General features: G+C 42.5%; 1 protein-coding gene across 1 annotated transcript in view; it reads left to right on the forward strand.

The window, feature by feature from the left end:
* The window catches only part of ptprq (protein tyrosine phosphatase receptor type Q), a 36855-nt gene extending 14903 nt beyond the window's left edge, over positions 1–21952 (forward strand). The window contains exons 23-65 of the mRNA XM_070830358.1: positions 67–136; positions 267–466; positions 657–885; positions 1002–1130; positions 1227–1373; positions 1774–1940; positions 2473–2968; positions 3094–3255; positions 3363–3542; positions 3638–3745; positions 4147–4428; positions 4562–4843; positions 5250–5370; positions 5469–5573; positions 5737–5884; positions 6174–6345; positions 7774–8094; positions 8187–8462; positions 8559–8710; positions 8979–9120; positions 10491–10766; positions 10870–11238; positions 11504–11613; positions 11826–12012; positions 12110–12348; positions 12509–12578; positions 12952–13110; positions 13339–13431; positions 13477–13630; positions 13716–13789; positions 13903–14002; positions 14132–14260; positions 15555–15599; positions 16259–16285; positions 16458–16539; positions 17188–17278; positions 17410–17486; positions 18343–18477; positions 18585–18710; positions 19206–19351; positions 19553–19688; positions 21176–21299; positions 21394–21952. Of these exons, the coding sequence (XP_070686459.1) occupies positions 67–136; positions 267–466; positions 657–885; positions 1002–1130; positions 1227–1373; positions 1774–1940; positions 2473–2968; positions 3094–3255; positions 3363–3542; positions 3638–3745; positions 4147–4428; positions 4562–4843; positions 5250–5370; positions 5469–5573; positions 5737–5884; positions 6174–6345; positions 7774–8094; positions 8187–8462; positions 8559–8710; positions 8979–9120; positions 10491–10766; positions 10870–11238; positions 11504–11613; positions 11826–12012; positions 12110–12348; positions 12509–12578; positions 12952–13110; positions 13339–13431; positions 13477–13630; positions 13716–13789; positions 13903–14002; positions 14132–14260; positions 15555–15599; positions 16259–16285; positions 16458–16539; positions 17188–17278; positions 17410–17486; positions 18343–18477; positions 18585–18710; positions 19206–19351; positions 19553–19688; positions 21176–21299; positions 21394–21431 (6876 nt within the window). The 3' untranslated portion in view covers positions 21432–21952. The remainder of the gene's footprint in view (positions 1–66; positions 137–266; positions 467–656; positions 886–1001; positions 1131–1226; positions 1374–1773; positions 1941–2472; positions 2969–3093; positions 3256–3362; positions 3543–3637; positions 3746–4146; positions 4429–4561; positions 4844–5249; positions 5371–5468; positions 5574–5736; positions 5885–6173; positions 6346–7773; positions 8095–8186; positions 8463–8558; positions 8711–8978; positions 9121–10490; positions 10767–10869; positions 11239–11503; positions 11614–11825; positions 12013–12109; positions 12349–12508; positions 12579–12951; positions 13111–13338; positions 13432–13476; positions 13631–13715; positions 13790–13902; positions 14003–14131; positions 14261–15554; positions 15600–16258; positions 16286–16457; positions 16540–17187; positions 17279–17409; positions 17487–18342; positions 18478–18584; positions 18711–19205; positions 19352–19552; positions 19689–21175; positions 21300–21393) is intronic.
* Positions 21953–24259: the final 2307 nt, after the last annotated feature.

The raw sequence follows: 24259 nt of genomic DNA on the forward strand, positions 1-24259 counted from the left end.
TATTGACTGAACATGAATTATTCATTATGAGTAACACCAACCAGCTCTCTCACTCTGTCCCTTTAGGTAGCAGCCACATTTCCAGGTGGAATAGGACCCTTCAGCAAATCTTTATACATAAAGACTGCTGAGTCCCGTGGGTATTCATGCACATGCACACTTGCATAATGATCTCAAAATCTGAAGCCTTACTTTGTGTAAACAGTACTGTATGTATGTATGTATGTGTCTGTGTGTGTGTGTGCGCTTTTTTTTTTTCCGTTCAGCCCCTGGCCTGGTGACCAACTTGACTGCATTTGCTCAGAACCACACCTTCGTCGTTGTTACCTGGTTCCTGCCGCATCGCATCAACGGCCTCATCACAAAGTTTGCTGTCAAGGCTAAATACGCTCGTACTGGGCAGACAGTCCGCATGCTGGAGGTCAATGCAGAGGACATCATGACTGTAGCGCTGCCTCACTGCAATGTACTGCATTATACTCACACCCCCTGTCCTCTTTACTGAGCCGTTATTGTGAACTGTTTCTGTTTTCCTGTCACAATTGTAGATGCTACCAAGACACAAGCCCAACAATCTGTACAACATAAGGCTATAAATCTTTTTTCCTCATTTACTTTTCCCTCTGTGTATGTCCCGTCTGATTTTGTGTGTCTAGGATGCAGCCAATATTCTGTCACGTGCGACTCTCAGTCCACTGGAGATAACAGCATCGGCTCCATCTATCACCCTCTCCGCCGTGCCTCCCGCAGCCTCCTGGAGTGTGCCCATATCAGTAGGAGTTGATCGGCTACGTCCTTTCACTACCTATCTATTCGAAGTGTCTGCCTTCACCTCGGATGGAGAGGGACAGATAGCCTCCACTATGGTCCGCATGCCAGAATCAGGTGTGGAAAAAGAAGCAAACCAGGTTGTAGCCGTTGTTTAATGTGTGAATCAGAATGCTATCAACACATACAGTATTTACTGCATGTATGAAAGTCATTCTTTATGTGTATGACAGCCCCAGAGGACCCACCACAAAACTTCACTGAACTGAACGTGACGTCCAGATCCATCACCGTGTCCTGGAACAGTCCCAACATTATCACAGGAAAAATCTCTTACATGCTCTACCTTCACGGACCTACAGGTTACTGAATATTAACTCTCAAACACACTGGCATGCATGCATAAACAGACTCAAACTCTAAACTGGTAGAAATGTTCAATGTCCTCTTCATTCCAGGATATTTGCAAGAGAGCAGCACAGGAGACATGCGGTTCACTTTTGGTGATTTGGACCCCTACACAAAATACACTGTGGTCATCCGAGCCAAAGCTGCTGGAGAAGTGGGTCCAGCAGTGCAAGAGGATATATTTACATCTCCTGAAGGTGACACCATTTATAAACTATTGTACCAGCACATCTCTTTTTTTGCATTTATGAATATGAGTCAGGGCTAATTATTTTCATTGCTTACTATTTCTTGGTTAATCAAATAATTGTTTTGTCAATTAAAGATCAGAAAATTGTGGAGAAAAAAAAGCCCATCACAATGTCACAGAGCCCAAAGTGATGTCTTTAAATGCCATGTTTTTGCCAACCAAGAGTCTAAAGACCAAAGTCAGTTTATCCTCAGTTTAATGTTACTGAGAAATATGATCTGAACACCACATGCCAAAAATAATGATAACACACAGTTTTGACTGTGTGGTGCCTTGTTTGTGTGCGTTTCCTTCTTTAGAGGTCATCGTCTAACTCCATCTGCCTCTGTTTTTGTGTTTTGGGTGAGCAGCACCCAGTGCCGTGCAGGACTTGGAAGCAGTGGCTGAAGACTCAGTTTCAATCCGTGTGAGTTGGAGAATCCCTGCCCAGCCCAACGGTCTGATCACCCAGTACAGACTGCAGGTTCTGGTTGATGCTGTTCTCCTGCAGGACATCACCCTGACTGCAGAAGAGGTAGGCCAGACGTTACAGCTATGTATCATAAATCTATCAAAATCACAGCTAAATACTGTTGAATATTCATTGTTAACAGCAGAGCTAGTTCTTTTGAAACGGTTGGATCAAACTGACTGTTAATCCTCGTATACACTTTCTGTCCGTTAAAACATTTTTTACAGTATAAATCTCCACTCTTGTCAGAGCATTACCCTCCAAGAAAATCTGTGTGAATCTACTAAACCATTTGACAGCCATTAAATACTTTCTAGTCATTTTAAAGCTGTCATCATCCCTTTTTATGATGTAATTCAAAATAAAAACACCACCACAACCTTACAAATTAACATATTGTTCAATGGTACTCTAGCATTTTCTAATTAACAGTTGTTTATACGGTTTGATAAAGCCCATGAGGTCAGTGGCTCAAAAATACTACTTTTCTAGAATGTGCTTTACTGGTGCTGTGTTGGGACTTCTATAAAAACCTCCTCATCGATTCAGTAGAAATCAAAAACTACAGTCATATTATCTTTTTTTTTCATGTTAGAATACAACTGATTTGTATGAAGATGAGACACTAAAGCCTGACGTCCACAACGATCCAGGGCGGCAAAAGAGAAGTGCTGTGCTGATCACATCACCACCGACTTTCACAGCCACTATTTCTGATCGCACACTGCCCACCGGTGTGACTGCTTTCAGCCTCACACGTCCTGGAGAAAGAAGCGCTGATCACATGACCAACATCGATGCTCAACCGACTGCTGAATCCATGGTCACAGAGAATCCCAGCACCAGTTACGCTTCTGCTTCACACCCCAACAGCACAGACTCTACAGCCTCTGGGCCTTCTGCATTTTCCCTCACATCTATGCCGCCTGCTACGCTTCCACCTTGGCTGACAAAGCAATCACACGGTGGGGATATGACCCCAGATTCCTCCACCTTGGCCCTGACCTCAGGCCAGCTGCGCTTGTCCACCCATGATGCATCAATCACAGGACACTTTTCAACACGCAGTGCAGCAGCGTCTGGTACTACAGGTGAGAGAGCACCGACCATTAACACTGCTTCTCTTAACGTCCTGCAGCCCTTGAAATGAGGGTTTTTGTTAGTTTCAGTGCTGATAAATCCGGTGTGTCCATCTGTGTCTGCGTTCATGCTGCAGGTGTAACAGTGAGAGAGGAGGTGATGGATGTTTTGTCTGAGGAGTTGTCTTACCTGGTGTTTGATCTGAGTCCTTTCACCGAGTACACGTTCAGGGTCACTGCCTCCACAACTATTGGGGAGGGTCCTGCAGTTGATATCACTGAGAAGACCAGGGAGCAGGGTGGGTGGTCGCATGCCACTTGCAATAATTAATATCCATAAAAACAGCTTATAGGAATGTCTTTGTGTGTAATAATGTCTTGTAATTGTACACTATCTGTTGCTCAGTCCCTAGCTCAGTACTCGAAGTGTCTTATCAGAATATCAGCTCCACCTCCATACGAGTGAGCTGGGTCCCACCACTCAACCCCAATGGACGGATCACACATTATACTGTCTATGGCCTCAAACTGCACAGTAATCAGGCCCTCAGGTGGCTCATTAACACTACCAGCATAACGATAACAGGTAGAGTGATCACCTTTTCTGCACAGTGCTAAGCCGTCATTATAATCATATTATAACACTGGTCTGTCGCTAAATATCTGTGCTCTCTTGTATAGATTTGGACAAGTATACTGGTTATAAGCTACGTGTAGCTGCATCTACAGCAGTGGGAGAGAGCTCTCTTTCCGAGGAAGATGACATCTTTGTTTTCACCTTAGAGGACGGTATGTGCTGAACACAAGCTCAGAGGATCAGTTTGAATATAAGTGGTGGGGAGGTAACAACATTTAGATCAGAGAGAACGTTTGACAATATAAAATACCAACAAATCTGACGTGGGTTAAAAAGTACAATGAAATGAATACTCCATTGTTAAACTACAAATGCATGGCATGCATCTCACACTGGGCCCCAACAACAATCCAATGTCAGTGAATGAATGTAAAAGTGACATTAAATATGAAACATTTAAGTTAATTCATCATTCACTATGTAGTTATCAAATTACCAATATTTTTTGTGTTGCTGCAGATTATTATATTTGATCATGTTTCATTTGATGACAATTCAGTCACATCTAATTCAATGAAAGATCACTCTGGCTTATTGTCCATCCCATCCTCAGAGCCTGACTCCCCTCCTGAGAACCTCACTGTGGAGGACTCCAGCCCCTCCACCGCCACATTGGCCTGGTCCGCACCAGAGAAAGCCAATGGAGTGATCCAACATTACGAAGTCCTGTATGAGAACAAATCCTACTCTGCACTGATGAACACATCCACTAACAGAGTCACTCTGAGCAACCTGAAGCCTTTCTCCTACTACAACGTGTCTGTGAGGGCGTACACGCGTTACGGCCACGGCAACCAAACGTCAGATATTTTATACCTGCTGTCAGGAGAGGACGGTGTGTTGATGGCTGCGTCCACCCACTCAAATATACACACACCAAACCGCAATATCACAATAAATAACTTAAATCATAACGTCTACTGTTCAGATTTTAGTAAAAGGTGCCTCTTCATGTGTTCTCTCTCTAGTCCCGGGCAGTCCTCCATATGGTGTGGCTTATAAGTCAGTCAGTCCCAGTGAGGTCAATGTGACCTGGCAGCCTCCTCTTCTGCCAAATGGGGTTATTACCCACTACAGCCTGGAGCTGTGGAACTCCACTCACTACCTGAACCTCACCTCCCCAACTAACTACATCCACATCACGCATCTGAGGAAGTATGCACACTACCGCGTCATGGTGCAAGCACACACACGTGTCGGGCCTGGAAACTACAGCAGCGAGCCTCTCAACATCACCACAATGGAGGATGGTGAGAGGGACGGGTAGAGGGGAGGAGGAAAGGGGAGGGTTTGTTCTCAGTTGCAGCACACTGCACGATTACATCACGACTGAGTTCGAAGGGCATCTGATTAAATCTGACTTTGCTCTCGTCTTTTCCTCCTCGGTTACATCTCTCTGTTTCAGCTCAAGCTAATGATGTTACATCACAGGTATTTGATGCCACGTGACACACGTGTCTGCCATCAGGACTGAGAGGCACAAACAACAGAGTCATTACAATTAACCAGTTTTTCATTTCAGCGCAATATTCTGTTTCCTGATGGGCTGTCTGAGGTTCATAATCGCCCTTTTAAAAAATCAGTTCAGTTTCTGGATTGACAGGCCGCACTGCTTTTTGTACAATGTTACTGGAAAGTCTTTCTCCTGCATCTCAGCCCCGGACACACCTCCTCAGTTCCTCCACGCCAGGAAGTTGTCGGACTATGAGGTAGAGTTGTCATGGCAACCACCATTAGAAGCCAATTCAGACATACTCTACTACACGGTCAGAGTTTGGTGAGTTTCTTAATCTACTTCTCTCAGTTTGTTTGTCTCTCTGTTGGGGAAAAAAACCCCGAACACACTGCAACAGAAGTGCTTGCTCCCTTTGTCAGGAATGAAACGACTGAGCTGTGGCAGAATGTGACAGACACATCAGTGGTTATCAATGTAGACTCAGAGAGTCGCTACAATGCATCTGTCTCCAGCTGGACCAGACTTGGAGATGGAGGAGTGCTGATCTACATCAGCTTTACCACCACAGATGCAGGTGCTTGATAATTATTTAAGAATTTTTAAAATTTCTTTACTATGCCATTGTATGAAGTTTTTCGCACTCCCTAAATATTTGTGTGTCTGTTGTGTCTATGCTCTCTGGCCTTCAGAACCATTCGATCCCCCGCAGAATGTGACTTTTGCAAATGTGACTACCTCCTCTGTCACCTTGCTGTGGCACCCACCAACTGAGCCCAATGGAATCATTATACACTACACTATTTACTACTCTTATAACAACACGGTGACTGAGCAGGTGAGCCACATATATTCTATATAGAATATACAGACAGGTGACAAATTAAAGCTGCACAAATCAATGATTTTTTTCCCCCTTGTTTTTAGAAATGACTGCTTTCGTTAATCTTGTTTCCAGCAGCAGTCAATTCTTTCCATCTTAAAAAATTCACTGTACGCCAAATATACAATGCACAATGATGTCAATGTGATGTTTACTGCATATTCCTCTGCCCCCAAGTGAGCAAAAATCTGAATGAATGAGTGGAGAAACATAATAAGTGCAGACACTTTTTTTTCTTCCATAGAGGGTTCCCATTGCAGACTTACCTGTCCCAGACACTCCTGATTCAGCCCTCTCCTACACTCTGACTGGGCTGATTGGGGGCACAAACTACACCGTGTGGATGACCTCCAGCACACTGCAGGGGGATGGAGGGGTCCAGAGCGAGCCACTAACCCTAACCTTATTTGAGGACGGTCAGTCAGACACACACACAGACACTCATATAATCCTGCATAGACCAACATGAATTACTTAAAAAGCATAAACACATAGACAATGTAAAATGCAACGCATGGTGCCAGATAATTACTGGATACAGTGATTCATAGTCCCACTGGTAGGCAAGCCTGCACACTTTTTTCAAGACTCTTTAACTCCTCCCCCCAAAAAATTACATAAAAACTCTGAAGATATAACTTTCTGCCTGTTAGTTAAAAGGCGATAACAGCCAGTCAGACAAACTGGCTCTATTTTCGTTTGCCTGTGACACTGTGTCCTGAAGTTTGTGTTTCCTTTTGCTGAGCTCGACAAAAGTTGTGAGGGATTAAAAAACAAAGAGAAAAAGAGAAAGAGAGTGCAGAACCGCTTATGATACGATGACACAGAGAAAAAAAAAAACCTGACATGCTTTGAGATAGTACAGGCTGTGCTCATGCTATGATTGCATTGTTGCCATGGGAACCAACATTTGCATATGATCTTTAGTTGTACATAGTCCTTTTGACATCCACAGAGAAAAAAGTGAAGTGTACATAAAGCTTATCTCTTTGTTTTTATGTGATTTTGGGAAAAATGGTGCAGACAGCCGCCACAGACTTTGTCACATGCAGTGTAGTACATATTTGTATGTTGTGATTTATTTTTCATCTTGCTAACATTTTGCTTGTGAAGTATTCTCTGTCTCTGAAATACTGCTCATACTGACTCTGTATCTCTGCCTGTGCTCTAGCTGCTCCACTCTGAGCCAAGTACCGGACCTCCAGGGCACCTTGTCTCTCCCGTACAGCCAAGCCCAGCAGGGGCTCACTCCCCTAGGCTCAGACCCCCACACACACCTGGCCCCTCACATCCACTCACTCATCTTACGGATCTCTCAAGTTTTATCTCCCCTTTCCCCTTCACCTCCCCTTTTATTCTACTCTGTGTACCATGTGTTATTTTTGGACAAGTGAGACGGTGAAAAGGATGAGTATTTTCTCCTCAACTCTTTTCTTTCCCAAGATTTTCAGTGTTCAGTTCCCCCCTAAAAACCTCAGTTTGTCTCTGAATATGCTGTTGATTTTTTATTGTTTCTTTGTCTGTTTACTGTATTATTTTACTTTGCTGTGTTTCTTTGTTGCTTAAATAACATCATGCCATATTGTTCTACTTGATGTGCTGTTGTTAATTTTGTTGATTATGACAATGCAGTCAATGATTATGATGGTGCTTGTGACAGATGATGATGATAATGATGATGATGATGATGATGATGATGGCTGGTACTGCTGTTCATTTTCTCTCAAGAGTGTGCATAGTTGATTGATGGCCTAATTTACAGCCTGATAGCCTCACAGTTTTCCACTGGTGTTGTCACTGGTAGTAAATAATAGTAACGCTATTCTACTTGTTTCCCTTTTCAGTGCCAAGTGACTCGGTCCGAAACCTGACTGCTCAGATCTTCAGCTCTACGGCCATCATCGTCAGCTGGGACCCTCCCCTTGAGCCAAACGGACATCCATACTACCTGCTCACCTTACAAGAGGCTGGTGCCCCCCCAAGCGAATCCAAACCAGGGACTCCAGTTGTCAACAAGACCATCAAGCATACCACAAATGACAATGTCTTCCTATTCACCAAACTTAAGAAATATTTCCCTTATGTGGTGACTGTTACCCCAGCAACTGGTGCTGGTCCTGCCTACAACCACACCAGCACAATGTACCTGAGAACGGATGACGATTGTGAGTTTATCTACACGGATGTTTCCATATGGAGCATGACTTATGTATTTATTGTGACACTGACATGTATGTGGGTGTGTTTCTCTCTCTAGTTCCTAGTTCTGCTCCACTGCTGGTGTCCACCAGGAATCTGTCATCGTCCTCCATTGCAGTGGTGTGGCAGCGCCCTCTTGAGGCCAATGGGGAGATAACAGAGTACACCCTCACTCTGTTTGGCCCTGGGGGCTCCAACACAACACACATCCCCAACAGCTCATTCATCCTCACAGACCTTCTTCCATACACAGCCTACAACCTCACTATAACGGCTGCAACGCGTAAAGGCTCAGGGCCTCATCTGCTGCTGCAGCTGCACACTGATGAAGGAGGTTAGTTCGTAACCAGATTTGTCTAAAATGCTAAAGAGATAATATTTATTTATGAAAGTGTGTCTTCTTCTCGATCTGCCTTACTTTGTGTTTCAGGCCCCATGTCCCCTCCCCGTAATCTGACTATATACAACCACACGGCAGTCTCTGTGTGGCTGAGCTGGGAGCCTCCTCTGGAGCCCAATGGAGTGGTGATACAGTACGGCTTCAGGACCCGAGACCTCATCACACACACCGTCACACACAGGGTACCATTAATTTCACACACTGAAAGCTACTCCACAATAACAATAACACACACACTTACACACAAGAGTTCACACTGTCACATGGACAGTGGCTGTAATTTCACACTCCAGATAAATACTCAGCAGTAACATTATACGTTCACACACATGCACACACATGTGCTGATACAATAGGATATTATCCACTCAAGTAATCAAGATTGGATGATTTAATCTCCCATGTGTAATTTTTATATGTGTGTGTTTCTTTGTGTGTGGATAAATGTAGAATTCCTCTGGTCCGTCGACCACAGAGTATCTATCAGGCTTCAGGCCTCATAGCTCCTATGAGATCAGTGTTTACAGTTACACCAGAGTGGGCCATGGGAATCAGTTCAGCAGCCCTGTGACCTTCACGACTAATGAGTCAGGTAAAGCACACACCGCCTACACACAAGGGATGTAACACTGATCTAGCTTACCGCTCACAGTTTGGGGTTCAAAATTCACCTGACTTCAAAATTTGTACAGTATATTCAATTCAGAATACAGAATTGTCCCTTAAGGAGCAATTCAAGGAGAGCAGGTCTGCGAACACACAAAACACTCTTAAAGCTGCAGTAGGCAATAGCATTTTGTTATAGTGTTGGCTGAAATAATGCATTTTGACCATTGCATGTAACAAATATGTGTCTGTGGGTGCTCAGCCCTTTGTATTTAGTTTAGTTTTTTAAAAGATTGGACCCAGGCTGAATCAAAGAACCAGTCAGGGTTAGCTAGGTGATATGTGTCTGGGTTCCTCCTTTCTTGTCTGTCAAGAGCAATTACAACCTTTGATGAATTTCAAATACCTCCTTTGCCTACAACGAACAAACAATAGTTTGCTAGTTAGTGACGTTTGACAACCATGGCGTTCTGCATCAAGCCCAGCAAAATGCGTGTGGCGTGTACATGTTTCATGGTGATTTGGTGGGAGGGGCTTTGTGGAGTGATACGACGCAGCGGGGGGAGGCGGGGTATTGTGTATGTTCAACTTGCCCACTGCAGCTTTAATTTAAAAGAAAAGAAGGAAAAAAGTTGAAAGTCTGAAGGTTTAATGGCAGTGGTCAATCCATAGCCAACCAACACCACGAAGGCACGTTACATCAAAATGTGAAAAAAGTTCAAATGAATTTATCAATCTGTACACAGAGCAAACGATCATCTCTTTAACCTCAGCTGTTCATAAATGTTATGGCTCCTGAGATAAAACCAAACTTTCCTCCGTTAGTTATAACACTTCTTTTCGACGGACAAATGTAAATCAGCAAACAAGTGAAAGGAAATACTCTCAAAAAGATATATAACATTGTCAGTGTGCTACCCTAAAGAAGTTTAGTCTTTAGTCTTTTTATCGAGCACATTTGTCTGTCATTGTGAGAAGCAGCATGAGACATGAGAGATGAGGTGCTGGCTGTGCAACCACGAATAAACAGATAAATAAAATGTGGTAATGATTTTTAGTAAGAAATACAATTTATGACTTTTAGATGAAGCTGATTTGTTTTGCTTTCATATAAAATATGTGATTTCTAGCTTGTCTGCAGACTGCTCATTTGCACATTTGTAGTTTGAAGTAATTCAGAGTCCTGCGCATAGATTACCCGTGTTGCATCATTTTTTCCGCATGTGTTTCGGCATGATGAAAATAACCAAAGGTAAATACTTAAACTGAATTTGGTTCTTCCCTCTTATAGTGGACGCTGCCAACTTTAGCTAATACTAGTATAACAGCATCAGGGTCTCACCTCTCTGTCCGCAGTGTCCGATGCTGTGGGGAACCTGTCTTGCTCAGGAATGGGCTGGGATTCAATTAAGCTGTCTTGGGAGCTTCCAGCCAACCCTAATGGGCAGATCCTTTTTTATGAGATTCTACTGGAGGTAGACTTGCAGTCCTACACACACCAGGCTCACGCATCTGACTACACGGTGGCTGGGCTGTCACCCGACCACGAGTACGCACTCACAGTGAGCGCAGTCAACTCTGCAGGACCTGGAGACACAGCAAACTGTACTGCTTCCACTCTTTCTGAATCAGGTAGTCAGTCTTACCGCAACGTGCTTTTTGGTTTCTAATTACTAATAATGCTAATAATTGCTAATACACAGAATACTTCAGTCCTCTTTGTCTTCCTTTACAGTCCCAGATGCCCCACGCTTCCTCACCATCACTCAGGTCACTACAACCAATATGACACTTCAGTGGGCTCCACCACCCTCCATCCCAGGCGTGCTCAAAGAATACCACATCATTGCACAGCTGCTTTCAACTGTTTGTGAACCAAACATACTAACTAATGCACAACTGGCCCCAGAGGACGAACTGACCTCAGCCTGCGTGGACTCTAACACCACGGCGTCTGTGAATGCTTCGAATAGCACTAAAGAGAACAGCGTCACACTCCAATCCCTGGCTAAATACAGATACTACCGCTTCAAAGTGGCTGCTGTGACCAACGCTGGAGTTGGAGAATATACACACTGGACTTACGAACGCACCCTGGCTGGAAGTAAGAATGTCACAGATATGACCTTTTTGTGTTGCCAAGGGAGTCTTGCCAGTTAGTCATACAGCGTCTGACCTCCCTTGATTGTGCTAATGTATTCAGAGAAATCTTTAGTATGCTAATTCACTACATAAAATGGTAAAGGAACCCTATTTTTTAGGTCATCTTTGATAAATATATCAGTTAGACACATATGTGATTTGAAACATTTAATTTGACTGAATGATACAAAGTAAGCAGTCTTTGCTTCTCTTATCTCGTCCTTCAGACCCTGATGCTCCTCCCCGCGATCTAAAAGTGACCTCCACCTCCAACAGCCTTCGCATCACGTGGGACACTCCAGCTATTCTCTCCGGACCGACATCGTATCTTGTGCAGGTCACCTCACTGAGTTTCATTTGTACTGACACACACACAGATATGAACTTGTCACCAGCGAAGTGTAAAACACAGTTAGATGTTCTCAGGACAGACTGACATGGTTTTATGGTGTTACAGCTTTTAAAACAGAAGAAATCATTACATTATTTCGACTCTGCTCATCCACATACTCGTATTAAATCTTTCCATTAACTCTCCTGTCACACTAGGTGGATGGTCCTGATATGAATATCTCCACAGTCCGAGATTCAGGAGAGTTGACGACTGTCGTTGTGACTAACTTGACTGCTTTCACTCGTTACTTTGTGACTGTCACTGCCTTCACTGGCCCATTGGAGCATGCTGCCAGCGATGGGAGAGCCATCGGGCCTATTGAATTTCAAACACTGGAGGAAGGTGTGTGGAAATTTACAAATCAGCTGCAGCCTAGCTGTAAATATGACCAAATACATATTGTTATTTTTCTCTTGTATAATTTCTACTCTGTTCCCAGAGCCCAAAGATCCTCCAAAGAACGTGACTGTATCAGTTATTCCAGAGGAAGTGAACCGTGTGAAGGTGACTTTTACTCCTCCAGAGGAGCCCAATGGAAACATCACTGCCTACTTTGTGTACGTCTACGAAAAGGAGCAGCTGGTCAAGAACATCAGCCTGGAGATCATCCAGACAGAGCAAAACAAGCTGACTGCCGTCATAGAGGGCCTAAAGGGAGGACACAGCTACAGCATCCAGGTGAAGAACACACACACAGACATACACGTTCACACAGTAGAACAATCAGCCCACTCCTCTACAAGTTTTTCAGATAGTTGCTTTCTGTTCTTAAATTCCTCACCGTGCTTGTCCCTCCTTCTGCTGTCTTCCCTCATTTCTTCTGTTTGTCTTTTTGAAGATTTCAGCAAAGAATGGAGCTGGTAGGAGCCCACCCAGCCCACATGTCCAGATAACTACAGGGATCAAAGGTACGAGTCCTTTTTTTTTTTTTTTTTTTTGGTGCATGCGCTGCACTGCTCTCCAGTGTTTCTGTCTTCTCGTCTTGTTGCGGCAGTGCAGCATAGATGTGAGACAAAGAATTGCCACTGCACAGTATTATTACTCAGTACAACAGTATGCAGTCCTGTTCTGACACAGCAAATATAACTCAATCATTTTGTCAGATGTGATGATGATGTAGAGGTGCAGTTTTACTAATTTTGTCATGTCTTACAACAGACTAAAACCACATCTTCACACATACTTTATTAACACAGCACCCTGTGTGTGTGTGTGTGTGTGTGTGTGTGTGTGTGTGTGTGTGTGTGTGTTCCTCTGCGTTCATACGTGCGTGTTTTCCAGCCCCGGCCAAGCCAACCCAAAGACCACAGGCAGTGCTGGGCCATGGAGGGGTTGCTATGGTAACCCACAGGAGTATCACTATCCGCATGCCTGCCTGTTTCTATAGTGACGACAATGGACCAATCACAAAAATCCAGGTCATCGTGGCCGAGTCAGGGGGTATGACTCTTCAAAAACATTGACAGCCATCACTTTTAGTTGAATAGACTTGGGTATCGTCTTGTTTGAGCTTTATGCCTCACAAACAATCTTGTTTTACAGTCCGTCACTCTGTCCTAAGGTCACAAAAGACAGAATGTAAGCAAAAGCCAAAGGGCTAAACGTCAGCAGAAATTTGATTCAGTTCCCCTGCGATTCCTCTCCTCTCTAACTTTCATGCTGTCACAGTGAAGGACATCCAGACTCTCACCAACTGGAAGAATGCATCTTTTGATCGTCCGGCCCCTTACCTGACTGACAGGGGGTTCCCGAACCCGCCATGTTTTTTGGGAGGAAGGGCGTCGCACACAAATGCACACATCAGAGGTAGTCGCAATGTGTCTGGAGACGGCCAACTGTCAGTTAGGCACAATCACACGTTGGCAGGAACATACGTAATCGGAGAAAAGAATGACTGCATGCAGGAGAATAAGACTCATGACTTCTGCAACGGACCTCTGAAGCCTAACACGGTTTATGTGTGAGTGCATCACACACACACAATAACTCACCAACTGTTGTTTTTTTTAGTCACGTAATGATGACACTGGGATGTCGTTTTCCAGGTTTAAGTTTAGAGGCACTAACATCAACGGACAATACACAGACTCTGAGTACTCGGATCATGTCAAAACTGCAGGTATCTATATTCATCCATCTTCTACTCTGTAAACAAAACCTGTATAGCCCCCCTTTGTTGTTTTTGTGTGATGTATGTGAGGTCCAGCCTGTTTCCTCTTCCTCTCTGCGTAGCGGAAGGACTGTTGACCAGAGAACAGCAAATCATTCTGGGTGTTCTGCTGTCCTTCTTCTTGGCCGTGCTACTCATCCTCATCATCTGTGGCTCAGTCAAGTAAGATGGCAACAAGCATCCATTCAATTGCCAAAACACTGCATTGGTTGAAATGTAGTATTAATGCACAAAAAATACATCTGTTTCCTTTTTTATTGATTTAAATTTTGTGTTTGATTGACATGTTAGGATCCACCAGCGCAAGAAGGAGGGTGGGACTTATTCACCCAGAGAGGCAGAGATCATAGAGACCAAGTGTAAACTGGATCAGCTGATTGCTGTGGCAGACCTGGAGCTGAAACAAGAAAAACTCAACCGGTGTGTGTTTTAGCTTTAATCTAAAAACATCACTTTACTGAACATAATGCACACATTTTTGGCAGCTGCAGCTGGGTGCACAGCACATCACTTCAGGCTTGATTTAGCTGCACCAGACAAGATTTTAAATATAAGTCAACAAGACAAAAATCTCTTTGCTGCAGCCAACTTGATGTGTGCTCCTGTCAACACTAAATCCTCTAGTGTTGTAGAGTTAGTGCAGAAAATAGAAGCAGCAGCACTATGAAATAAAACAGCATCATTGTGGCTTTATAGTTTACCTTCAGTTCTCTGCAGCACAGACAAGTCATCTTGTCTGCATCTCTCCAACCATCCTCTCAAACAAATCCAGCATCTAGCCTTTCTGTTTTTTTTTAGCAGAAACAAGAGTACAAGACAATAAGTACTTCTGGCTGGTGAGAAATAAAGTCAAATTTAGTGTTAGTTTTGTTGTATCAGGGTCATTGATAGCTATGATGAGGCGAGAGACTACAGGAAAGAGAAGCTTTTAATACAGCACAAAAGAAAGTAGTGGTACAAAAAGTTGTTTTTATAAATTTGTATTTACCGATGTAGACATCTGCATGGGGACAATCAATAAGCATAAAAAAGGTGTCTGATCACCCTCCCCCCAACATCTAGAATAGAATAGAATAGAATAACCACAGAACAATCAAAATGAAAAACAAAACCAAAAATAGAGGGGTCCATGTAGGTGTGAACTGTGTGTCTTTGAGAAGATTTAAATGAACTGGAACATTAGAAATATTAAACCCACACGAGAAAAGATATATATATATATACAAGTGCTTCTGCTTGGCAGATAGCCATCCCTTATATCTTATATGCGCCCTACTTGATCAAATATTTGGCTGCCTTATTAAACATCGAAAATGACAGTTTTTCATATGCAGCGAGTCTTCGCAGACCTGAAACAGGAAGCGGTTCCTGGGGATGATTTGCTGTAATTTCACTGTCACTGACACTTCTTAAGAGCAAAGATTGCCGTTTGAAGACACTTGCATGTCGTACTCACAACGTTAAAACGGTCCAGCTGTTTTGTAAGTTCAAGCTGGTGTGTCTCTCTGCTTTGTTTTGAGCAGAATCTCTTCATGACTTGGACAGCACGCTAAGATCACCTTTCTAAGCACAGTTTATGTTAAAATAACACATTTCCTTTTTACTTGGCCCATGAATGGCACAAATAACTAACCCTAACCCTTGCACAAACCCACATTTGCAGTGACCCACCTTGGTTTTATTTTTCTCTCACCGAGCACTTCTCTTTCACCAGGTATTCTTCCTTCTTCTTTAGACGGAAAGAGATTTATGTGATCCAGTAAGTTGGGCTTTTGACCTGTCTGTGCAATTTTGTTGTGAACGCTGTGTTTGCATGTTGCACTCCGCTTTTCATTTGTCCGTATGTGTGTGTCACCATCCTGTCACCCATTAAGTCAAATCACTCATCTGTGCTGTTTATTAAACATTTGGTGGAAGTCGACAGTTGAATGAATCAGTGACGTCAGCCTTTTGCCTGCAGCCTTCTCCTCCTCCCCCATCACTAGCAGACATTGCCGAGCAGTGCTGACACTCCTTTGCTTGAGACCATTTTAATTTGTTTACCCACTCACTATCTAGAAATTGCTTGGAAGGCTTGGTGGCTTTAGAGGGCACGAATTGCATTTATCGACAGATAGAAGATAGAAAGATCTGCGCAGCTACGAGTCGCCAGTAATGCTAAGAAACGTCGGCCACATGGGAACACCCACATGCTTCTTTCACATATGTACACATGTGTGAATAAATGAAGCACCAGAGTCAGCGTTTAATCAAAGTGGATTTGATTAAAAACGGTTAAACCCCCTTTGATTAAACATACAATGCCACGTGTTCTCTGCAATGAGGATCAGTCCAGCTACAGAAATAACACAGTGTGGGTTGTGATTATTGAGTTAATTTGTTTATTTTGGTTGATGTTTGCTGTTTATTTTTGTCCAGGCTGCTCAGCTACAGGAAATCACTCAAGTAAGTCAACCTGCATAAATAATGTGAATATGCACACAGTAGCTGCAGTAATAGGTCGGCATATTCTGTGCTGCTCTTTATTACATTTTTCAAACCCAGAATAAACTTACAGAAAATAGCATAGTGTTGTAGGGTTTTTTTTTTTTTCACATTCTGTATATTTTTCTGGCAGGCCTGTCAACAAGAAGTCTTTTCTGCAGCACGTAGAGGATCTGTGTGCCAATGACAATGCCAAGTTCCAGGAAGAGTTTGCTGTAAGTGTTTGCCTACAAGCTGGGCCCATGTTTATCAAACTTCTAAGAATGTATAATTATCTGAACAGGGATAAAATGAATCGTCTAGTATTGACAAAAGAAAAGACAACCAAACGGGATCATGAACGAAAGTCTGCTGTTGGTAGACAAGGCACATCACAAAAAAGATAATGGGAAGAACTTAGCTCAAACAGTGAAGATGCTTTGAAAGGCATTGCAAACAACATCAATGCTTGCTTTATTCTTGTATTTTTGCACCTTTCACAATGCAAAAAAGAGGTCAAACATCCTTTCAAATAAGCAATCGGAGATGAAGTCTTATAAGAAGCAGCAGCTGCAAATAGTAAGCTAGAGCTACCTGATTCTAAATTATACATATAGCTTTATTTAAGACCAATCACATAAAGTCATTACAGAACACCCATGTTAGAAGGTGCATGCTCACCTCTGTCTCTGTACAACAGCCATTTAATGATAAAAGACCACAAAAGGCTAAAGACTGTTAAATTTAACAGCATTTCTGAAGTCAAAAGAAGTTGATAAATAATTTTTACATTTGTTGAATAGTTTAAAAACATGGTCCCTGACCTTTAACCTCATGTATATGTGTTCATGTGAATACCAGTTTATAGCATCTTTTCTCTCCAGGAGCTTCCAAAACTGCTGCAGGACCTGGCCACCAGTGACGCTGACTTGCCCTGGAATAAATCGAAAAACCGCTTCCCCAACATCAAACCATGTGAGTGGTCAGGCAGAACATTAGTTTTCCAGAATTATGAGACCAACAATACTTACAATGTTCCAAAATGGTCTCTGTGGATTTGCTCTGGCATGTTTCTACCACATTCACATTCGCTGTTCCATGTCTAGACAATAACAACCGGGTGAACCTTCTATCAGAACCGGGCACTGCAGGCTCTGACTATATCAACGCCAGCTTTGTCTCAGTGAGTACCAGCTGCTAAAAACCCTGCAGTCAACCTGGACGGTCCTCTTGAGTCATGAAAGCATATGAAACAGTGTTCTGCAGTATGGAATCAGTGAATGGCACAGCTGCATCTCTGTTCAGCTTAAATCTCCAGTTGCCAGACTACTACATATCTGCACAAAGTCACTAGAGGTACTGCGTACTACAAAAGTATGTTGTCTCTGGCAGGTAATATTACATCTGAGTCCTCACATGTTTTATTTGAAGGATAACAGCTTTTGTTATCGAACAGAAGAGTAAGAGTCAGAGAGGTTTGACTGAACAGGCTGCAAAACTCATTTCTTACTCAGTCTGTCAAACTGTTAAATGAGAGTTTAGGTTCTGAGTAGGCTTCTTTGTTCCTGTGTGGATGAAGCACTGAATGGAAAAGGACTGCTCTGCAGCCACTTATTCATAATGTCTGCTGTGATATATGTTTGTAGTATTTGTAGTAGTTGTCTGGTTAAATGTTTTGTCTTTCATTTATGTGAAACAGTGAACATCTTTGGGCGGAAGACACATTCCAGAGGAATAATGTGATAATGACGTGAAATTAAATCAAAAGCAGTTCTGAGGAACATTTAATGGAGGTTATGCTAGAGATTTCCCCGTCCCTCTCTGATTATGTTAGGTAGTCAAATTCTTTTTTGGAAAATCTCATAACATTTACTGTAGAAAATGAAGGACTGTGCCTGATTCCCAGATGTAGTTAAAATCTTCACTCTTATTCTTTTCTTTCATTTAATCTTGTCAGCAGTGAATACTGTTGATTTGTAATTTCAGTAGGTCTGTATGTTGCAAATATAAGCCCCTGTCTTTCTTTTCGGTGTCTCTAGGGCTACCTTTGTCCCAATGAGTTCATAGCCACCCAGGGTCCTCTGCCCGGCACAGTCGCTGATTTTTGGAGGATGATCTGGGAAACGGGGACCCGCACCATCGCCATGCTCACGCAGTGTTACGAGAAAGGCAGAGTGCGTCATGAGAGATTTGGCATAGGACAGGCTGGGCTCTATTTTGGACTCAACTACAATTCTGTCACCACGAGGTTTATATCTGCTATCTGTGTGTGACATTTCAGATTCGGTGTCACAAGTACTGGCCAGAGGACAATAAGCCAATGTCAGTGTTTGGTGACATTCTAATCTCAAAAGTGTCGGAGGAAGTCCTTCCTGACTGGACTGTCAGAACCCTTAAAGTCGAAAAGGTAACGAAGCTAATAACCCCTCACACATACATACACACACATAGAGCACACACACACGTACTAGATGTGTGGATACTGTAAACTGTAAAAAACACCAGAAGGTTTGCCATGGTGTGTGAAAGTGTGTGTTTGTGTTAATGCCAGTTGGCTAAAAGGGGGTGGGTGTGGCAGTGAGAGTGGCTTATCGTAAAAAAAAGGCACATAACTTCCAAATGGATTCACAGACTTGCACAAGATTTTGTGGAAAGGTTGCTCAGGACAGAGCCAAACGACAGCTGATTTAACTGTTTGTCTCAAGTTACACACACACACACACACATATATATATATACAGACACAGAAACACACAGAAACAGCCCCGCCACTACACTTTAGTCACGCCACCTTTCATACCTTTATACCTCACCTGCAAACATTGGAGTGTTATATATTAATAACTCAGATGCTGACGTGAAATTTAACTCCCTGTAAACTTGTGTAAATTCCTCTGTGCAGCACGGGCACTACATTCTGGTTCGCCACTTCAACTACACATCGTGGCCTGAGCACGGAGTCCCAGAGTCCTGCAGCACTCTCATTAAGTTTGTCAAAGCTGTCCGAGGCCACAGGCACGAAAACACCACCATAGTGGTCCACTGCAGGTACTGTGGCATGTCAGTGGTAGAGTGCTGACACTGCATAAATTATAACACAGTTTCTCATAGAATAAAAAGTTTCATATCAACAAAGTCCATCTATACATATAGCTCTGTTCCCTTTGTGCTTAAATCAGTGGATAAACATCTCCAGAGTAATTCTGAGCAGACAGTATAATGGTGTGCTGCTCTCTCATTGTTCCTCAGTGCTGGTGTGGGCAGAACAGGTGTGTTCATCGCTCTTGACCACCTCATCCAGCACGTCAGAGATCACGACTTTGTGGATATTTATGGCCTGGTGGCTGAACTGCGCAGCGAGAGGATGTGTATGGTACAAAATCTGGTGAGTTCACTTGAAATAAATTAGTGGGTTCCATTCCTGTGCTTAAATTTCACAAACCCGAGAGAATAAACAAAAAAGGGTCTCATACAGCATTTTGTCTTAAGTTGTTCCAGTGCGAATGGCAGTGTACTTGTCCTACTTTTTACTTCATGCCCTGCTGTGATCCCATAGAGGAAACATTTGGAAAAATTCTCATTTTGACAAAGGGAATGATCTGGCAGTGGATTAAAGGCATATGCTGAGCAGGATTCCCCCTCTTGAAACAGCATGAACCTATCCTAAAAATATCTGAAAATATCTGATTCAGTCATTACTTATGGACCAAGAGTGTATGTCTCAGGTCTGCAGGGACTCTCTGCCTAGTGCCTGTGCTTCTTCTCAGCATTATTGTTTTTTTGCATCTCTTTGCGTCCACATTTAGGCAGCGAGGTATGAGCCTGCGGTGTCTGCAGCCTCCAGAGCTGGCTGCAGCCTGTGAGGGTGTGATTCTTTGAGAGAGCAATGTTCAGTGTGACAGACAGCCAGCTATTAGCCTTGCAGTCCAGTCATATACAAATCAGAGACTTGTAATGATGTGATTCAAATCAGTTATTTCATTAATTCACAGTGCGTTTAAGCAAGCCCACAGTATAACCCTATTATCTAAAACACTCACGTGAAAAGGCAGATATTAAAGTTGTGAGTTAAATGTCCATCATATCTCGTACAGGTACTTCATAGTTCTAGTTTCCTACTGTACTTTCCATTATTGTGATCCTACATGGTTTGTGTCACAACCCATCTAGTACCCTGACTGCTCCTGTTGATTGCTGTAAATTGTGTCTCCACATCCACAAATCACAGCAATGATATGAATGAATCGCTTTACTTTCAGCTTTAGTAACAGGCAATACTAGTGAGAGAATTAGTTGTTATGCCAAGGAGATTTATTACCATTAATACACTATGCCAGCTATGAGCAAGCCAAGCATATGATAAATGCCTACACAAGCAAGAATGCAGGCCTGGATGGGCCAGCTCGGTCAGGTCCGCTCAGGAAATGCACCTATTGAGCAACTTTTATTTGAATTAATGGTGCACTCTCTCGAAGCATGATATTCGGGAAGTCATTTTCAATATCATAGTTTAGTCCAGTTTTGAATCTTAAAACGTGTTAAATCAAGTTGGAAATAAATCTGGAGTAGCCTTGACAGGTTTGTATCCTTGAAGAGAGAATTTAAAAAAAGCTTTCAGTCAAGTCACATAATCTTGACAGCATGTAAGCAACTGTCAGTACAAAACTCGTGCTTTTTCTATAATTTTGTAAATAGAATATTGTTATTATTGTTTTAGGCATTTCCTTTAACGGACACAGGAAACAGTAGAGACAAAAAAGGTCTCCAGCTGGACTCAAATCAGGGTTATTTGCAACTACAGGACTCAGGAGACCCTGCAAAAGATATTATTTTAAGCCTTAAATCTTACCTAAATATATGTATGTGTGTCAGGCCCAGTACATCTTCCTGCACCAAAGTACACTGGAACTTCTTAACAACAAAGGCAACAGCCAATCCATCTGGTTTGTCAGCTATTCAGCTCTGGAGAAGATGGACTCCCTGGACGCCATGGAGGGTAAATAACATATCAACACACACATGCACCTACACACCCACACACACTTTCCAAGAGCACAGTGCTCATTCTACACATTTGTGCTGGTCTTCAGGTGATGTTGAGCTGGAATGGGAAGAGACCACAATGTAAAGACTAACTGAGGACCTTTGCCTGAGGGAGAGTGACAGTTGCGTGATTCAAGGTCACTGGGATGCCATCAGTGCACAGATCCTGGACTGGACCGCCTCCACCTCACAAGGTTGTTAGAAGGAGGAGAAGGAGAAACAGGAGGTGAACAGCACAGTCTGAGCTGAACGGTCTGTCAGTTGACTAAAACCTTGTTGCTCCACTTCAACCCACTTCTCAGCACAGTCCTCCCTTTAATGAACCTCTTGTCCACTTGTTTTCAAAGAGCGAGCGAAACAAAAAGGGAGACACTGACAAAAGAAATTCAGAAACATAAGGGGGAAAAGAGCAAAACAATGAGCTGACTGCGAGCACTCTATCACATCTGTAAGCCTACAGGTACTTTGCACAAATTGATTTCACTGTGTATTGTAATTACTGTATTATGTTGATATCATCTATGTTTTTGTAAGATAATTTATTCAGCCAAAACGGTGTTTTTTTTTCAATCTCTTTGTAATTCTATTCCCGTTTTGTTTATCCTTTCTCAAGAGTGATTTGCAAAAATAAAAGCTACTTGTATTTTTCCTGGCCTTGACACTTAACGCTAAAACACTTGAGGACTCTCCAGTGAGACTCTGTTGTATCAAATGTTGTTTGACATTGAAATATGAAATTACAAATTTCCAACCAGCTGGTCTTATTGTTTAGGGGACAGACTCAGCACCCAAAGAAAATTGCATACTCTTAAATTATGCATACACACACAAACCTATGTGCAGACACATTACATCGTGCAACTTGAGATTCCACCAACAGATTCAATACTGTTTTGGGGCTGAATTCATCCACTAATGAATGAGTTCAGACCCAGTGTGCTGGGAGGACAAAGGAATACCGGTGTAGACTGATTTCCCATAACCTCCTTCATTCTGCCGTTCCTCTTGCACACCTGGTGCAAATTCATTCGAGAGGCCCGGAGAGGCTAGACACGATACAGACGATGGAGTGTCAGCGCACACAGATAGACAGTCTGAGACCGAGAGTAAAAACTACTTTATTCTTTCATTCTCTTCAAACAGAAAAAATTAGAAATATTCCATTAGTAAACATGTTGATCTTTAAGAAATCTCCTTTTTAGAAATATTGTGAGGGTGCAGAGATTAATGAGAGTGCTCCACAGTTGAGGATGCAGATTGGTGCATCTCCATGACAACCATGGAGAAGGCGGGGGCAAGGGTTCGGGCAGAGGAGGGAGGAAGTAGAGAGAGGGGAGATAATGACATCAATCAACTCAACATGCCCTGACAATAATGATACTAACAAATAATCACCCCCCCCTCCCCAACCGTGTACTGTAAATGAAAAAAATTAAACAAAACAAAAACTGAAAATATCATGCTGTATAGTACAAGTCAGTCAGAGTTTACAGTAAACAAAGTGGGGTTGCTGACTTGAGAAATCAAGCAGTTTCTAAGGTGAATCTATGCTGAATTTGTTGCTTTGGCAGCTATGTGCATGTTTGTGTATGTCAGTGTGCGGTTGTGTGTGCATGTGTATATATACTGTATATATATATATATACACACACACCTGTGTGTGTGTGTGTGTGTGTGTGTGTGTGTGTGTGCTCATGACCTGTGATTTACTGTACGTATTCACCAATACAGCATAGCCCTTTACACACCTTAACAGGTGACACAGCCATCTCTTAATAGTCCTGTAATAATATGAATCTAATTTAATGAGAAATGTAGAACTGTAATAATATCAGTATGTGTTACCATGGTAACTGGAGTGTACTCTATAAAAGCTGCCTGTTTCCTGTCTCTTGTAGCAGTAGGATTTAGGACACCCCCTGATATTAAATGTGAATAATAATAATAATAATAACTATAATAACTATAATATCCTTTTTTTCTTTTAAACTAGATCTTCTCTGTACAAATACATACGTAGATACACACACTGGGCAAACCAATCACTTTTTCAGAATAAATCTATATCATCTATTTACAATATATCCAATATATTCTGTGGTGCAAAAGGTACAAGACGTGTTCGGTGTGTCTCAGTTGGATGATTTGTGATCTGCTGTACAAAGTGGCTCAAACTCGAACCATCAACACTGGACAGACGACACGGTGATAAAATCAGTAGTTATTCCATGGGCATCATCGGTTTTCCCCCTGATTAACATTCAGTAAAGGAATGCTTCTCTGCTTTTAAACCATTTTCTGTGTGCATGGAAAAATGTAATACGTGAGAGGGGAGTTATGTTTTGTGAGATGACCTTGGCCTACCCTGTGTGGAGTGGTTTTTTTATTCATTTTTAAACTAAAGCTAAGAGTTTTCCGGGCAGAGATATTGTGTAAATCCAAATGTAACAACAATATTCACACTAGGTAACCCATTAGGAGAAAATGTACACGAGGAGCAAGGCTTCATTTGGCTGCCTTAGCCTTGTTTTGAATGAATTACCAGCTCTGCTCTCTGCTGCCCATGAGTAAGCAGATTGAACAAACAGCACACAAGCACGCTGCTCTCAGTACATCTCAGAGGTGCAGATATTACATGTTACAGTGCAGCAAATCCTTTCCTGAGCTCTGTGAGAGCAAAATGTCACAGAATCAGGCAGTCACACACTACTGTGAAGATGTCTGCTCACATACGCTTAGTAAAACACACAACAATGAAGCACGGAAAAATATGATTGTCGTCAGAATATGCTTTTTTGGGTAATTTAGTGAGTAGCACTTTTTGTGCACTGCACAAGACAGGGAAGAGTTGTTGAAGCCTTTTACTCTTTTGTTCATCTTCTTCACTGATTATCTGTTCCTTAGAAAATGAAG

The sequence above is a fragment of the Pempheris klunzingeri genome, chromosome 5 (assembly GCF_042242105.1).
Source record: "Pempheris klunzingeri isolate RE-2024b chromosome 5, fPemKlu1.hap1, whole genome shotgun sequence".
Taxonomy (NCBI): Eukaryota; Metazoa; Chordata; class Actinopteri; order Acropomatiformes; family Pempheridae; genus Pempheris; species Pempheris klunzingeri.